General features: G+C 48.1%; 1 protein-coding gene across 20 annotated transcripts in view; it reads right to left on the bottom strand.

Annotated features, from left to right (window-relative positions):
* Positions 1-1,414: 1,414 nt before the first annotated feature.
* Positions 1,415-17,691, bottom strand: part of Pnpla6 (patatin-like phospholipase domain containing 6) — a 29,033-nt gene continuing 12,756 nt past the window's right edge. For 9 of the 20 annotated variants that reach the window (NR_152827.2, NM_001359122.2, NM_001122818.3 and 6 more), the window contains 19 exons: positions 14,515-14,720; positions 14,122-14,253; positions 13,921-14,044; positions 13,566-13,679; positions 13,255-13,330; positions 11,012-11,152; positions 10,787-10,850; positions 10,052-10,220; positions 9,680-9,862; positions 9,021-9,139; positions 8,663-8,819; positions 8,317-8,433; positions 8,162-8,231; positions 7,597-7,713; positions 4,090-4,391; positions 3,268-3,384; positions 2,741-2,837; positions 2,506-2,615; positions 1,419-1,728 (listed from right to left, as the gene is read on the bottom strand). Coding sequence is in view for 17 of the 20 variants with exons in the window: in NM_001359122.2 (NP_001346051.1) it covers positions 1,654-1,728; positions 2,506-2,615; positions 2,741-2,837; positions 3,268-3,384; positions 4,090-4,391; positions 7,597-7,713; positions 8,162-8,231; positions 8,317-8,433; positions 8,663-8,819; positions 9,021-9,139; positions 9,680-9,862; positions 10,052-10,220; positions 10,787-10,850; positions 11,012-11,152; positions 13,255-13,330; positions 13,566-13,679; positions 13,921-14,044; positions 14,122-14,253; positions 14,515-14,720 (2,490 nt within the window). In the remaining 3 variants the exon portion in view is untranslated. Of the gene's footprint in view, positions 1,729-2,505; positions 2,616-2,740; positions 2,838-3,267; positions 3,385-4,089; positions 4,392-7,596; positions 7,916-7,989; positions 8,232-8,316; positions 8,434-8,662; positions 8,820-9,020; positions 9,140-9,679; positions 9,863-10,051; positions 10,221-10,786; positions 10,851-11,011; positions 11,153-13,254; positions 13,331-13,565; positions 13,680-13,920; positions 14,045-14,121; positions 14,254-14,514; positions 14,721-17,691 lie in introns of those variants that run through there. The other 11 variants (XM_006508831.4, XM_006508827.4, XM_006508825.4 and 8 more) reach the window with 5 other exon arrangements.

The raw sequence follows: 17,691 nt of genomic DNA, 5'->3' as shown, positions 1-17,691 counted from the left end.
GCTATATTTATATTCTTCTGCCAGAGAATTGAGAACTGCCTGCCCACTGAACTGCTGAAGAGCCTACTTTGCAACTCAATCCAGCTGAAACAAGCAACAGAACCCAGCTGAAACAAAGGGACCCGTCCTTGGGTTTTCCCATATATAGTCAGTGCTGTACATTAAAATTTGAGCGTTGATCATAGAACTTTGTCTTGGCTCATTATTTCTCTCAGCATCCTTCCCATCCATCCCCAGCTTTCCTTTCAGGAACCCAGTAACCCTGTGGCCGCTGGTGGGTGCAGTACTGTTTAGCAAGATTGTGGAAGCTTTAGGAAGAAGTGAGTCACTGGCATAGACCTTAAGGTTTTGTATCTCAGCCCTACTTTCCACCCCCTCTCTGCTTCTTGACTGTGGATACAATGTGACCAGCCAGCCACCATGTCTTCCGTGCCTGAGACCATAAATCACTCCCATGTTCCCCTTCCCTCCCTCAAGCTGCTTGTCAGGTATCTCATTACAGCTGCCAGGGATCAACTAAGGCCTGTAGAGTTCTACAGTCACTTTCCATGGCTCCCTTTCCAAAGGATAGCATGGCTTGACAGCCTAAGCTGGGACAGTTAATCAAGAATCGGAGACACATCTTAAAGTCCATGGTAGCATGTTCATTTTGGGAAACCTCCTTTTCTGAGCACGTAGTAGGGACAATGCTTAGGAGTAACATTAAGGTTTCGCTAAGTTGCCTAGGCTGGCCTTGAACTCCCTCTGAAGTCCAGGCTGATCTTGAACTTATGACTTCCTGAATCAACCTCCTGAGTATTTTGGGATGATAGGCCTTCACCACCAATCTGACCAAAAAGAAAGTTCTAGAAATTCCCATGGATGCCCATGTCTTGAGCAGAGGTGGTAATCTTTTAGGACTTAGTTTGTAGTATACACTGTCACACATAGCTCCTGCACACAGTAGGACTGGCTGAGGTGCATAGGCTGTAGGAGGTTTTTCATTTTGTGTAAGTGTATATGAGAGGTAGTATACAAAGAGTGTAGGAAGAGTAGGAGGCCAGAAGAGGCCATCAGATCCCCTGGAGCTGGAGTTACAGTCAGTTGTGAGCTACTTGGGGTGGGAACTAGTAGTCCAACTCTGATCCTCTGCAAATCAGAGCACATTGTGCCCCTTCTGAGCTGTCTCTATAGTCTATGGCTGTGGGGATTTAGTAGGGAGAGTAAAAGGTACCCAAGACATTGTGGGATCACCCAAAAGCCAGGTAAGAAGCGGCAAAGCATGCTCAGAACTTGTCTGGAGACAGGGTACAGAGTACCCACATGGGTATTGTTACTTCAGTGGGACAAGCTGTAGGCTCCTTCAGACTAAGCCCAACGTGCGAGCACAGACAGTATGGTGAGGAGCCCCAGGAACCCAAAGACAGCACCAGGCTGCTTCGAAAGGGGTAAGAGTTTATTTGGGGGAAGGTCACATAGTTGGTCAAAGGTTATCAGTGCAGTTCTGCCCTCCCCTTAGGGACAGGGCAAGTCAGTCCAGTGTGTGGTCCTTGGAGCCAAGGGGGAAGGGCCCAGGGAGTGTTGAAGTATAGCAGCAGTGGGAATAATAGTGTGAGCTCCCCCACAAGCTCACCCATAACCCAGTCTAGGAACAGGGCTTCCCTGTCAAGATCCTCAGGCATCTGCGACTGAGCTGGGAGTCTCCTGAGGCAGAAAGCGTCGTTGCCGGAGTGTGGACTTCTCTTCTTCCTATAGGGACAGGCAATACATGTGTGTTATCCAGACAGGGTGAACGTCAGCCATGTATCCACTTCGTGACATCTACATGATAGCCACAAATAGAGCTGCCAAACCCTCACCACTCAAAACTAGTTTCATCTCAAGCCTTGCTTGATAAATGTCACTTTAGAAACAACCAGTTTGTACATTGTGACATACTTCCTGCCCCAGGGCCATTAACACACTGTGATGGTTAATTTTAATTGTCAACCTGACATAATCTGGAATACCCTAGGAGTGGAGTCTCAATGAAGTAGTGCCTAAATCAAGTTGTTCTGGGAGCATGTGGTGGGGAGGGGTGACTTTATGCAGTTAATTGTAGTGGGAAGACCTGCCTACTGTGGGTGGCACCATTCCCTACACGGGGCTGTAGAGTGGAGAAAGAGATCTGAGTAGAGGCATACATGCACGTATTGCTATTTTCTGACTGTAGACCTAATGTCACCAGTTCTCTCAAGCTCCTGACTCCTTGACTCTCTTACAAAGATTGAGTGTAACTTTAAAGTATGAGATAAATAAACCCTTTCTCTCCTGAGGTGTTCTGAAGAGTATTTTGTCACAGCAACAGAAGTAAACCAATGTGGATTTAGTTCATAGTCCTAAGATGGGGAGACATGAATCTCCCATCTCTAAACTTGTGTTCGAATACCATCCAGCACTGCCCCCGCCCCAAGACTTTATTTAGTTCCTTCCCACTGCACATGTGATCTGCTGGGGCCATGTGATCTTTGGGCTGTCCATTCTTACCACCTCTGAGGCAGTGCTAGGGCTGGCACCCTCAGGGGAGCCCCCTTCATCTCTTGAGCAGTCTGGTCCTGCATCTTCCTCATACTCTGTCAAGCAATCCGACTCCTCCCCTGGGATAGGAAGTATCAAGGTGCAGGTGAGAGACATGGGTCTGGGCTGGTATTTCCAGTCACACATGCCCCCCCATCTCCAGGTCCAGCACCCGCAACTCTCAAGGGTCCCTTCAGCTCCTCACCATCAGCACAGCCATCAGAGACGTAGCTTGTTGGTGGCTCGATCCGGGACACAATCTCAGCCAAGTCAGTGAACCCAGAACTTGGGAAGGCAAGTATCTGTGGGGTGGGGTGGGGTGGGGTGGGTGAGACTTTGGGAGTAGGGATGGTCTGAAGGGTTTTAAGAGCTCATAGGGAGCCAGGCGTGGTGGTGCACGCCTTTAATCCCAGCACTCAAGAGGCAGAGGCGGGTGGATTTCTGAGTTCAAGGCTAGCTGGTCTACAGAGTGAGTTCCAGGACAGCCAGGGCTACACAGAAAAACCCTGTCTCGAAAAAAACAAAAAACAAAAACAAACAAACAAACAACCCCCCCCCAAAAAAAAACAAAAATAAAGAGTTCATAGGGGACTCTGAGGTGGTGCCTGAGACCTGGGGGGCTCAATAAAACCCAGGGATATATTGGATCATCTGGGTTTTCCAGAATAGAAGGGCTTGGGGTTCTGGAATCTCTGACTAAGTCTGGTCCCAGCAGAAGCATCACAGGCTTACATCTGCACGGCGACTCTCATTAAGGTCTGTAGATCTCCGGTCTGTGAGCATTTTCTCAATGACTTCACCACGGGTCCAGCCTCCAAAGACAGCCTTCCCATACTGGTAACCCACATCCTGCAAGAAACAACGAGGCTGGGACGATGCCTGACAGCACCACCTGCCCTTGCATTTACACACAGCTTCCTTCAATCTCCCCATTTAAGTGCTTGACTTCTGGGAGAGCAGACATCTGAATTAAATCTATTTCCGAGTGATATGTAGCATAACTGCCCACAGATTTCCAGTTGTTGTCCCTGCCAGACATTATTAATCAATCTCTTCAAATCTCTTTCCCACTCAGTCCCATGAGGTATTTCAAGTACCAACTAACATAAGATGGTAATGTGCAAAATTATTTTCAAGGCCTGAAACTATGTATTTGTGAATAGTGTCATGACCATGTCTACAGTAGACATTAGTCTATTATGATACATCCTTCCGTTAATCAAAGAAGGACAGCAGACATTTTAACTTGGAGCCTCTGGGCAGCAACTACTGATCAATTTCAGTTGATGTGGGCTATGACATGTTTTTCAGGGTCAGTTGCATACAACATATTGCTACATCCCGCTCCAGACCTGTGGCAGACATTACTAGCTGATCACTGCTTTCACTCTTTACTTATTAGACATGATGGTAGAAACTACTACACAGGGCTTCAGGCAATGCACACAACAAATGTAGTGCAAATATAGAATACATACAGCCATATCCATATTGTATCTACTGCAAACGTTACTGTTTGATCACCGATCTACTTCCCACAGCCTGCCTACTCACATAGATCTGGTCAAACTTTCCAAAGTCCATGGTCTTGAAGCAGTCAATGGATGGACGAAGGTACTCGCAATAGGAGCTGGACTTGACGACTTCTAGCTGCCGCACACAGGACACGTACGCCAAGCGGGACTGGATCTCAGCCATGTCTGGAACCTTTACCTTGTCTGCCCAGGGGTTTAGCCTTTTCCACAGCAACCACCAGCCAGACAGGCTGTCCCCATAGGTGCTGAGATCTGTCTCATCCTGGCTTCCAACGTCGATGGCAATGACCGTTTTGGCTCCCATGCTTCGGGCAATATCCGCTGTGGAGCCGGGAGGTCAGCAGCCCCTCCCAGCAGGACAGGGATACACAAACGACCCACAGATACCACAATGCAAATGGGCACATGAGGGTTGGGGGGTGGGGAGCATGCAAACACCACAAATGACAAGCATGCAAATGACATGGAAATTTATGCAAACAAGCCAAGATAAGATGGTCCAGTGAGAATGGCAGTTATGTTTGTATGTCTGTATGTCTGTGTACTACAGAGCCAACCCCAGCCCAAGGAAATACCTGACTGCCTATTCAACTTTGTGTAGTTATCCTTGAGTTTATGTTGCTGGGTATGCATGTCAGCTGCACATGCCTGTGATTGTCTGTTTACATCTCTCTTCTCTGAGACCCCATGGGAAGCACCATGTCTTCCTATGACTGCATCTCTCTCGCTCAGCCGGTCTAAATGCATGCCAGGAAATATCCACCCGTATGTGTGTGTATGCGTGTATTTGTGTGTGTATTGTGTGCAGGCTGGAGGTTAACACTGAGTGTCTTCCTCTATCACCTGACACCTTAAAAATAAAAATAATAAAAATAAAAATTAAGTGATGTACACTTTTAATCCTAGCACTCAGGATGCAGAGGCAGGTGGATTTCTGAGTTCAAGGCCAGCCTGGTCTACAGAATGAATTCCAGGACCTTGAGGACTACACACAGAGATATCCTGTCTCAAAACACAAAACAAAACAAATAATAGATTTATTTCTGTGTACATAGTTGTGTGCCTGCATGTGCTTATGTGCATATGTGCACAATGTCTGCAGAGGCCAAGAGAGGCATTAGATGTCTCTGGAGATGGAGTTACAGGTAGTTGTGAAGATGTAGGTGCTGAGAACAGAATTTAAGTCTTCTTCAAGAGCAGTGCACATTCTTAACTGCCTGCAGCCTGACTGCACCCTTTTTTTTTTTTTTAAATTAGAAAAGGTACCCACTGAACCTGGAGTTCATCCGTTCCACTAGACTGGCTGGCCAGTGAGCCCTGGGGATCCTAAAGTCTACTCCCCCCACCCATCCAAAGTGCTGGGCTATGGATGTCCTCCGCTGTGACCATCTTTACATGGGTACTGGGATGGAGCTCAGGTTACGTTTGCATAACCAAGTATGGTGTCTATCTGTAGGTCTGTGAACACTTATGTGAACGCCATATGAGGGACTGTGGCAGTGTTTACATGTATAGTACATTTCCAGTGCTTGCAGGACCATTAGAAAACGCTTTTAGTTCTGCTCTGAGTTTTCACCCCTGTTGTTCTGCAACAGAGACAGTAGATGAGAGGTGGGTCATGGGCATGGCTATCCCAGTGAATCGTTATTTCTAAGCCAGGCTCAGGCCTAGAATCCCAACACTTGGGAAGTGGACAGAGGAGGAATAAATTCAAGACCAACCTCAGCTACGTAGGAAGCTAGAGGTCAGTTCGGGTTTAACAACTAACTAACTAACTAACTAACTAACTAAACATGGTCATGTAGGTGACTCAGCAGGTGGAGCACTTACCAAACCATTATAACCAGAGTTCAACTGGTTATTTTAGAATGAGAAAACTCCTATTAATTGTCCTTCAACCTCCATGTGTTGTGGTCACAAATACATATGTAAATATAAAGAAATCCTTTATTCATAAAGTCAAGCACAGGCCCAGATGCACACAGTGTGCTATAGCTGGCCAGATCCTGGTCTATGAGATCAAGCATGTGTGTCTGTGTGTAACTAACTTATGTTTCTGGAGCATACACTTCTGAGACCGAGTTCTTTTGGTTTGTTGGTTGTTTTTTGAAACAGGGTTTCTCTGTGTAGCCCTGGCTGTTCTGAAGCTCACTACGTAGATGAGGCTGGCCTCGAACTCAGAGATCTCTGGAGTGCTGGCATTAAAGGTTGTGCAGCCACAAAGAGAATGAGGTTTTCTCAGAGCTGCACTTGCATCGACCTCCCACCTATGTGTGTGACGTCAGCAGCAGGATGGGAATGTAGCTCAGTTAGTAGAGTGTCTGTGCAGCACAAGAGCCCTGGATTCCATCCCTAGCACCATGCAAACGGGGCATGGTGGAGCACATTTGTCATCCCAGCAGCCCAGACGTGGAGGCAGGAGGATCAGAAATTCAAGATCATCTCTGATTACCTATCAAGTTTGAGGCTACCATGAACTACACTAGATCCTGTCTAAAACACAAACAAAAAAGAACCTTTAAGTTGGTGGGTGTGAAAAAATGCTTATCTTGGTCACATAGGCACCTTATTCAATCTTCAGGTCTATACAGGCATATTCCATAGACTGTTCAGGGAAGGTGTGGCCAGTGTGGTTAATTCCATCTCAAGTATGTGTGTATTCACACATGTTCATGTGTTCTGCCTATGTAAGCACCCGAGAGAACAGGTGTGCATAGGGAGCTGGTGTGCACATGTAGAAGCGTGATCTCTATGCATGTGCACGTGTAACTAGGCTCCAGCTCTTGTCCCTCATATGCCAGCCTCTCTGTGTCCACTGTGACACATGAGAATGGAAAGGCACTTCATTTCCTGTAGCTCAGGCTTGTCTGGAACTTGCTCTGTAGCTTAAAATGGCCTTGGATTCCCAATCCTGCTGCTTCAATCTGAATCCTGGGATAATGGGTGAGCAGCATCATGCCTGGCTTTGTGTGAGCAGAGGATATAGAATGTAGACCTCTGCTCATACTAGGCAAATTCTCTACCAAATGAGCATATCTTACTTTTAATTAAAAATAATATATATTTTGAGATAGGGTCTCATGCAGCCCAGGATGGCCTTAAATCCATCATGTAGCTAAAGAAAGCCTTGAACTTGTTTGTTTGTTTGTTTTTCAGACAGGGTTTCTCTGTTTAGCCCCTGGGTGTTCTGGAACTCACTCTGTAGACCAGGCTGGCCTTGAACTCAATAATCCACCTGCCTCTGCCTCCCAAGAGCTGTGATCACAGTGTGTGCTACCGTGTCTGATGTTTGTACTTTTCAAATGTTCATGTTACTGTCCACATACACTCGTATATCTGTATGCATGAATATATGCATGCATGCATGCATGTGTGTCAGTCTATAACTCTGTGCAAAGCTGTGTGTGTCCTCTTGAGCTTCTCCATTCATATAGACCTGTCCCTTCCAGTCGGCATGTGCAGAAGTCAGTGTGGGCATGTGTCTGGTGATAAGTGTCCATGCAGATGTGAGTGGGCAGCCACTTGCCTGGCAGGTTGTTGATGTAGCCACCATCCATGAGCAGGTGCCCATCCTTTGGGTCGCACAGCGGGGGTAGGTAGCCCGAGAGCGTCATGCTGGCACGTACATACCGCCACAGGGAGCCTGCCCGGTGGGATACACAGACACAGACACGCACAGACACGCTCAGACACACTCGGAGGCCCGGCCAGCCTGTGGGCTCGCTGACCTGGAACGTTGTTAACGTAACACCCGTCCACCAGCAGGTGCCCGTCCTTGGGGTCGCAGAGTGGGGGCAGGTAGGGACAGTAGGAGGCACTGGCCCGGACGTAACGCCACACGCAGCCTGTGGGGGATGGCGGGAGGGGGTGAGGTGTCCGACAAGCCTCCCGGCTCCCCACCCCCAGAGAGCGGACATACCTGGGGCCTTCGGGACATTAGTGGGTGATGGTTAGTGATCGGTGGACGGGCCCAGGTGGACGGTCACTTGTGTTAACAACGTCCCAGATGCTCAGCTGCCCCTCCCCTTACAACCCATCCCCACACAGCCGGCCAACAAGGTTGTAGCAGGGCTTGGCAGGATGGCACCCACCATCTTTGTGGACGCGCATGGCAGAGGCAGTGATGTCTGTGGTCACATTGAAGTAAGGCAGCCACAGGTCCTGGGAAGGGGTGAGAACCAAAGTGGAAGATGGTGGAAAACCCCGGGGAAGAGGCAGCAGGGCCAGGGGTAGGGGACGGACATACCTCAATCTGCTTATCCTGGAAGACACGGTGGATACTTCTGTTAAAGGCTGAGCCAGTAAACATGGAGGTGACAGGATATGTGAGGTCCAATACAGGCTCCAGTACAGAAGTCATGCTCTAGGAATCAAATGGTCAAAAGCAGTTGCTTAGTCACAGAGAGATCGTGGCTCCAGGAATATCCACATACACACAGGGCTGGAGAGTGTCAGTCAATACAATGATTGCTCTAGTCCAAAGTCCCAGTGCCCTACCCATACTACCGGATCAGGCTATGGCATCTTCACACATCCCCCTGCGTTTCTTGGGCCCTGCAACCCCATCTCCTCACACCCCCCACAAAACACACCTTGGCCCACTCCCGGGCTCGTTGTTTAGTTCGGCTGGCGCTGCGTTCCTCGGCATACAAGGCCCCAATGAAGGAACCTATGGATGTGCCTCCCACAAGGTCGACTGGGACTCCTGCCTCCTCTAATGCCTTCAGCACCCCAATATGCGAGCAGCCTCTGTAGAATAGAGGGGAGTCGGTGACAAGCTGGGGATCTCTGGGGACCTACCCCCAGGAATTCTCTTCTCACTTCCCCTCCTGAAAAAAAAAAACACACTAACCAGGCTGTGGGGGTGTCTCCCGGGTAATAAGCTCCACCCCTTACACATCCTTAGGACACAGTAAGGAAGCTGTGTCTTCTACTTAGCCTGTCTCTTACCTGGCTCCGCCCCCACCCAGCACCAGAGCAATAGTGTTTCCTGTGAGTACTCGTGCCAAGCGGGAGAAGTCGCTGTGACGGTCTGCACGCCTGGAGAAAACCTTCTCATACAGCTCATGCTGGGATCCAGGAGAGAATAAAGATGTGTTAGACTGAGGTAACAAAGAACAAGTCTAGGGGACCACTCAGGCACATACTCATCTTTGCTACCTACCCCTCACCTCCACTCCCGCAATTGGTTCAGGCTCTGTCTCAGCTCTCTGGTCCTGCCCAAGCCCTGGTCCTGCCCGACTGTGGGGCATGCTGTACCCCTAAACTACAACCTTTGGCAGATGTACCAAATGCCACTCAAGGTGGAAGAGGGCGTGACACCAAGCCACGCCCACAGGCAAAGGGGTGTGTCCCCAAACTGGAACAGGAAGCAGCAGAGGCGTGCCACTCAGGGCCTTTCTTCAAGCCACGCCCAAGCCTCGGTCCCAGATGGAAGAACAGTTATTCTCTGGCCCCAACCCCCACTGGAGGAGAGTATCCCTCAAATTATACACCTAAGCATTAGGTGTGTTTCCTAAGGCTCTTCTTCATATTACACCCAAACCCGACCCCTGAGGTAGAAGACAGATTGTTCCCCTGGGTTCCTTTTTTAGGTTCCCACCCCTTACAAGTTTCGCTGGGCTGCGCCGTGAGAAGAGGCGGCGAGGACAGCGCAGGTGCAGGTGCCCTGAGCACCAGCTGCGCATGTTGAGCCACTCTACAGTGCGCGTGGGACCAGGGCCTTCCTCCCGGTGCAGCAAAACCAGTTGCTTCAAGGCACGGACAGCAGTGTTCTCTAACATTTGCTCCAGCTATGGAAGACAGAGACAGGTGGAGGTCATTGATACCTTCTCTACCCACACCCGGCAAAGCTCAGCTCCCTCACAGAACAGCAGCATGAGTGTACATGGCCTTCCACAGGCACGGAAGGACAAGGGATGAGATCCTGAGGGGAAGACTGAGGTGTATGTGTGGGTAATCAGTGCATACAGTCTCCAGACCTGGCCAACAGTGGGTTCCTGGTCCCCCAGGCCCACAATGAGGATGCAGTCGGCCTGGCGCAGACAACGGACGGTCCAAGGCGTCAGGGATGTGTCAGTTTGGTAGAGCACAATGCGATGGGCATCTTCCTGCTGGGCCAACCACCCTGACAGCCGGAATTCTTGAATGCTGAGATATAATGAGGGAGGGTCATCCTGGAGCCGGCCTGGAGTCCCACAACCTCTCCCAATATAGAGATAGTGCAATTCTACTGCTGGGAATATTTAGATAATTCCAGGTCCCAACAATTAAAATGCACGCCAAGGCAGGGAGTGGGGTTGAAATGGGGACTCAGGTGTTGCAAAGGCATATATATATATGTATATATATATATTTATTTTCACATATATTTGTTTTGCATTACTTTGCCACATGAAATCAACAATGTTAATGCTCAAGAACCACATAAGCAAGTTACAAAGAAAAAAAAAAACCCAAACAATTTTTTTAAAATCCTCATAATATTTTAAGTTTGCTTTGAGCCACAGTATCTCACAACTATAAGAGCTGCATATGGCCCCTGGGTTTCCAATTTGACACCCCTGCTACCAAAAGGGATTTGCCCCACATCGTCTCCCTATTGATCCGACAGGCAAGACTCCTCGATTCAGAAGCCTAGTTCTCCAGCCCAATCTGAAAGAATGTCCAACACAGGCCTTCTGCCCTTCCAGCCCCACTCCCCAACCCCCACACACCTATCCAGTGCTGAAGCCCCCAGGAGTGCCCGGATGACGTCACTGTTAAGGAGGAGCGTGGGACCTAGTGGGGTTGAGGAATGGAAGTTAGACAGAGCGCTTGTCACCCATCCCCACGGCTTAGGCTCCGTTTCCCTCGCACCCACCACCCACTCACCCACCACTTAGTACGGGTGACTGGAGTATAGACACACCGTTCCACTGAACAGATTCCCTATCGCTCACCAATAGCTTGCAGAGCATGCTGCAGTTCCAGAGTAAAGGCCATCATGGGCACCTCAGCACACACAGGGAGGATAGCTACAGTAGACAGATTGCTGGCTGGGTTGGTCAGTTCCGAGTGCTGCGGAACACTGAGCCCGGAGCCTGTTGAGACACCAATCAGGGATCGGCTGAGCAACTCTGTGTTCAGAGAGGTATCTTCCTTCTCCCCACCACCTCCTCTTCTACCTATCTCCCTTTCCCCCTCCTCTTCTTCCCCCACTTCTCCTCACCCCCCCCCACTTCCTTTTCATTCCCCTCTATCCCTGCCTTTTGTCATCCTCCCCCCCAGATCCTCACTATTCTTTTTTTTTTTTTAAGATTTATTTATTTATTATATGTAAGTATACTGTAGCTGTCTTCAGACACACCAGAAGAGGGAGTCAGATCTCGTTACGGATGGTTGTGAGCCACCATGTGGTTGCTGGGATTTGAACTCAGGACCTTCGGAAGAGCAGTCAGGTGCTCTTACCTGCTGAACCATCTCACCAGCCCGATCCTCACTATTCTAAGCTATGATAACACCATACAGAGGCCATGGGTGTAGTGCCCCACATACAATTCCATCCTTGGGTGTTTCTTGTTAAGACATGGCCAGCACCCTTTACTCTGGGCCTTAATCTCAGTGAGACCCATTACACAACTTTGTTGCAGTTCTTTTCTGATATGTGGTCTCACATGGCTGGGAATGACCTTGAAATCCTGCCTCCTGCATCCAACCTCTAAGGGCTGAGATAACAGATGTGTGCTACTATACCCAGCTACCCACCATGCAATGTTAGAACCATTCAAATCCACTGTGCCTACGCAGAGCACATCCCATCCTGACTCAGGCTACTATGTCCCAACACCGACTAAGACAAGAATATACTTGTGACTTTTCAGTTTCTCAGCTACCAGCCTAGATGGAGTTGTCATTTCCATCTCTTGCCAAGGCCTCACTTCAGACTTCAGACTTTACTTGCTGGTTGGTTCGTCTCTCCCATATTGAGTTCACCTTAGTTGAGTTCACCTTAGTGAACTCAAACACTTCCCAAGGCCCTTCTTTCCCTCTAAGGTTACTCCTTGTTGTGGTTCAAAAGCACTAATCCCTGGACTGGGGCTATAGGTCCAAAGCATGACTTAGCATGCACAAAGCTCTGGGCTCCATTCACAACATAAGCCATGTTGTACCATATGCTTGTCACCTATGCACTCAGAAGGTATAAACTCAAGGCCATCCTTGGCTACACAGTGGGTTCAAGGCCAGCCTGAGCAACATGAAACAAAGCTCCAAACCATGAAACCTTGTGTGGACCTTCCTACTTCTCTTCCACATCCAGCTTTAGGTAACCCTGGGATGGCTCAGCCCACAGTCCCCAAAGATCTTCCTTCCATCCATCCATCCTTTTCTCCAGCTTTCTGCCTGCAGCCCTGCGTAATTACCTTGCTTCATTTCCCTCCATACTTACCAGCTCCTGACATTGGGGTCTTTATGTGTGTTTTTAAAATTATGTCTTTCCTACTTATATGACTTCGACCTTTATTTCCTGAATGTGAAGGTTATGTGGAGGAAAGGTTAGCAAAAATGTGGAAGTTCAGGTGCGTTTGGTGGCATGGCTTGAACAGACTGTAACATGATATATTCTAGCTCACAGAAAGTACTCTCCAGTATAAATAACCACATTTCCTAGCAGGCCAGTTTAACTTCAGAAGCCATTTCCCAATGTGCCCCTAGTGCCGTATGCCACGCACGAGCTCATTTGTAATCGTATTATGATTCTTTCCCAGAATGCTCATGTGATTCCACTGGGGGAAGCATCCCCCCTGCTGAAGAATCTACCCCATGGACTTGAGAGATGGCTCAGCAGGTAAGGTGCTGCTGTGAAGCCTGGCATCCTGAGTTGATCCCCAAGATCCAAAGAGAAGGGAGAAAACGGATTCCTCTGACCTTCACATATGTGTGTGCAGTTGCACTTGAGCGTGTACTCACGATAAATAAGCCGTAAAAATGTTGCCCTTACTTAAAAAAAAAATCTGCTAAGACTTTAGACAAATTAACAAACTGCCTAGAAACAAGGACTACATTTTCCAGCAAACACTAAATCCAACTTCCAGTTCCAGTAAGATTTAGGGTTGAACTCGGTTTCCCATCATGCCATTTGATAGCTTGTTCGTGGCCGCCAGACTAAGTCCCTCACTACGCCCTGAGGCTGTCAAACTCTCACCTGGAAAGGGTCCTTGCAACTGCTGCAGATTGCCTAGAATTTTCTGGCTTAGCAGATGAATAAGGCGGGTCACAACCTAAGGCAGAGGGTTGGAGAGGTGGAAGAGAATGGTGTTCAGTGAGACTGAAAGGTCTCACCTTTGTTTCCTTCACCTGGGAGGCTAGAAATACCATTACTTGGGCTGCAACCTGACTAGAAAAGCCAGGCGCGCATGCGCACGCGCACACACACACACACACACACGCGCACACGCATAGGCGCAAACACACACACAAGCCACGGCCCCTGCGGTCCCCAGCCAGAAGATGCACCTGTGGGTACCGACGTTTGATGTGGCCTAAGGTGCCCTCGGGAAGCTTGGCCAGCTCAGTGTCTCGCACTGCGTGTACAGTGGTGGCTCGTGGCTGCCGGGTCAGTGCCTCCACCTGGGATGCAAAATAAGAACTCACCCAGGTGATAATGGGGGCCTGAAGAGGCACAGAGAGTGGAGTCCAGGCTTCTCGCCCACTTTACTGATTGTTTCTGACTCACAGGAAGGAGCCAGGGAAGAGGTCTGGGTTGGCACTAAAGTTGGGGTTGGGTCTCCAATTCCATCAGATTTCTCCGATGATGTGCATGTGGGTGAAGGGCCAACTATGCTTAGAGAGATATGGGGGCTGCCCTTACCACGCCAATGAGATCCCCTCGACCATACTCCCCAACTAGCTCCTTCTTGCCACTGCCTCGTTGGATGACACTACGGAGACGTCCATTGAGTACAATGTAGGTGCAGTCGGAGCGGTCTCCCTGCCTGGGGTGGGTGAAAAGTGGAGAGTCAGACAGAATTGTATCTAGGGTTTGAGCAGTGAAGCAGGACAAGGGTGGCACCTGTAGAGCGCACGACCAGCCTCCACAGCTGTCCAGTCAATGGCAAAGTCCATCTGGCGCACGAAGGGGGACATTCTAGCAGCCACCGTGTGAGCTGCACTCAGTACCACACTGGGTTGTGCACGCATGATCCTGAAAGCAAAACGGGATGTGTGTGTGTGACCAGGCCTTCTTGGAGTACATTGAAAGGAAGGAAGAAAATGGGTGTTGGTTTGGGAGTGAAACAGAAAGAAATCACATCTGCCCTAGAAGGTGTTGGGAGGTCCGATTTGGGGGCTACATTCTACCTTCTAGAATGGGGTGGGGGACTATGTTTTGGTCTTTTGCCCTTGGAAAAAACTAGCTGGGCTTTGGTCATCTAGGTGCCAATCCTACCCCATATCCAAGCCTTACTCATAGAAGTGGGATTTGGAGATCCGCAGGAAGGTGCAGTCTCTCTGGGCACGTAGTGTGAAGATGAGAGGTTCCCCAGTGAGCACCGCCAGTTGCCCCACCAGCTCCCCTGGCTGTGCCACAAATAGGCACACTTCCTCAGCCTTGTCAATCATGCGCTGGTACACGTGCAGGCAGCCCCAGAGCACAAAGTGCAGGCTCACATCCTGTGGGAGACAGAGGTTGGGAAATGAGATGAGCCAGTCACATCATTTCTCTCCTAAACTCAGGCTAGTGTACCCCACAAGAAAGCTTTTCAAAGGGTTAAGAAGAAAAGACTATGCATATAGCTCCTATGGTAAAGAGCTGGCCTAGGGTTCAAGAAGCCCTAGCTTGCTTGCTTGCTTTCAAGATTTATTTATTTGTTTATTTTTAAAGATTCATTTATTTTATATGAGTATACTGTCATTGTCTTCAGACACATCAGAAGAGGACCTCTGGAAGAACAGTCAGTGTGGTGTCACACCTACAATTCTAGCACTGTGAGGCTGAGGACACAAGTGAGTTTGAAGCAAGCCAGATCCACATAGTAAGACCTTGTCTCGGAAATAAGATGGCGTAAAACAAAAGAGGATGTAGCACAGTTGATGGAGTGCTTGCTTGGCATGTCAGAGGCCCCAGATTCAATTCCTACCACCATTTAATCAGGTGATTCATGACTCCAGTCCCAAAAACTCAAGGTCATCCTCAGCTACAAACCCAGTTCAAGATCAGCCTGGGATATGTGAAACCCTGCCATAATTTATAATGTAGCTCATTCGAGCGATTTCATAACAGATGAAGCCTAGAGTTCCATCCCAGCATCAAATATACAGGTGCCTTGGTGCATATCAGTAATCCCCATGACCAGAGAATGCAAAAGTGGGAAAAGGGAAAGACTGGATATTATGAGCAATCACCCTTTGTTTGATGTCCAACATAATTGTTCCCAGGGACACCTGGTGGGTTCCAAAATTCTCAAAGCTCAATTCACCTGGACAAAATGGTGCCAGATTTGTATAGAATCTGTCTATATCACAGGAGACTCCTGCAGTCTCCTGCGGACTTTAAACTCTTTCTGGGCAATGATTTATACTTCAATACCATGTAAAAATTGCTACACTGTATTGCTTAGGAAATGTTGGAAGTGCTACGTAGACCTAGCTTGCCTTGAACTCTAGAAATCCACCTATCTCTGCCCCTAGAGTGCTGAGATTAAAGTCATGTGCTACCATGCCCAGCCTTTTTTTTTTTTAAGATGTATTTTTGTTTTATGTGTAAGAGTGTTTGCTTGTGTGCATATATGCACACCATGTATCTGCCTGGTGCCTTCACAGTCCAGAGGAGAGAGGGCAATGGATCTCTTGGATCCAGAATTACAAGAAGGTGTAAGTTATATGGGAGCTGGGAGTTGAATCTGTGTCCTTTAGAAGAGCAGCAAGTGCTCCTGAGCCATCTGTCCAGCCACACTAAATCATTAAATCAGTCCATCACTAAATCAGTCCTTGTTGGTTGAAGTCTGCAGACAGGATAATCCCATCTATGTACTGACACCAGAATCCCAACCTAGGACAGACAGATTGCTAGGGGATCACTGAACTCTTAGCCCCGATTAAGGCCTATGAATTCTTTTGAAAAGAAACCCAACTGGAGGCTGCAAAAGCATACACAGAGCCAATCCTGGGGCAGATGCCTATAATCCCAGCACTTTAGAGGCAGAGAAAGGAGGATGAGAAAGGCCACTGTTAGCCACATAGAGAATTCAGTGCTACACTCAGCCACATGAAAGAGCTCTAGGCCAGGCTTACAATGTGAGATCCCATCTCACAAAAATAAAACAGATGCATTTATGGAGACAGACAGATTAGTGATTGCCTGGCCTGTGGTGAGAGGTTGGTAGCTAAAGGAATGAGATTTTTTCAAGGTGATCAAATGTTTTGAAACTGACCCCACAACTCATTAAATGTACAAGAACTCAGAAAAGTGTACACTTTAAATAGGCAAACTATATGAGTTATGAACTACTATTCAATAATGGAATCCCCTTTGAAAAGATCCTCTTTGGGGCTTCTGCCATGACTCAGAGTAAAGGCCCTTGCTGTTCCCAAGCTTGACAGCCAAATTCAATCCCTGGGCCCCAACATAGTGGAAAGAGAGAATTGACTTTCAAAGGTTGTCTTCTGATCAGCACATATATGGTGTGGCATATATGCCCACATATATAATCACATACCAAAACAAGGAATAAAAATCTTTAAAGCAATAAGTTTCTGTTGCTCTTGTGTATTCCATTTGATCCCTTCTGTTTTCTACATGGAGCATATTTCTTTCCATCCGGAGATACTTTAAAATATTTTTCTTCTTTCACCTCCCCTCCTACCCACTGCCTGAGCTACTTGGGGCCTCAGCAGGGATGGGCAAGATGGCTCATGTGGTAAAGCCTGACAACTTGATTTCAATCCCAGATCTCACATGGTGAAAGGAAAGAATAGGTTCCCCCAAGTTGTCCTCTCTCTCTCTCTCTCTCTCTCTCTCTCTCTCTCTCTCTCTCACACACACACACACACACACACACACACAATATGTGGGAAGAAAGATTAAAAGATTCCTGGACATACAAAAGCTAGGCAGTGTCACCCCAGAACGTTTGCACAATTTGCTTTCTACCTAGACTGAACTCTGCTCCATGTATACATAACTAATTTCCTACCCTATCTCCGCTGTCGGTCACATCCTTAGAGGCACTTCCCTGCTTAATCCAGTCTTCATGGTGCCAAGACTGAGCTTCTTGATGCTCTTAAGTCCCCTGAGTTTACAGGATTTATATGCACCTTTGAATGACGTCCATCAGAACTGCTGACTAATTGTATACCAAAGACATACAACTTTTTCTTGACTCTATCTAGCAAGTAGGACAGGATCTTCGACATGGCATCTGCTCAGTGAACGTGTCTCTCTTTTGTGGCTGGCCTGGCCATCAAGACGCACCCTAGCCCCACCCCTTTATAAATGAGAAAGCTTTCTATGTCAACCACACCAACCAGTCTGATGCAAAAGAACCAACAGTGCTGAGGGAGCAAAGTGAAATATACATACATGCATATAACTTTCTAAGACAATTTCCAGGTAGTGTATGGATGACATAAGCATTACTAATAC

Source organism: Mus musculus, chromosome 8 (genome assembly GCF_000001635.26).
Source record: "Mus musculus strain C57BL/6J chromosome 8, GRCm38.p6 C57BL/6J".
Lineage (NCBI taxonomy): Eukaryota > Metazoa > Chordata > Mammalia > Rodentia > Muridae > Mus > Mus musculus.
This window is presented reverse-complemented; position numbering and strand designations above follow the sequence as displayed.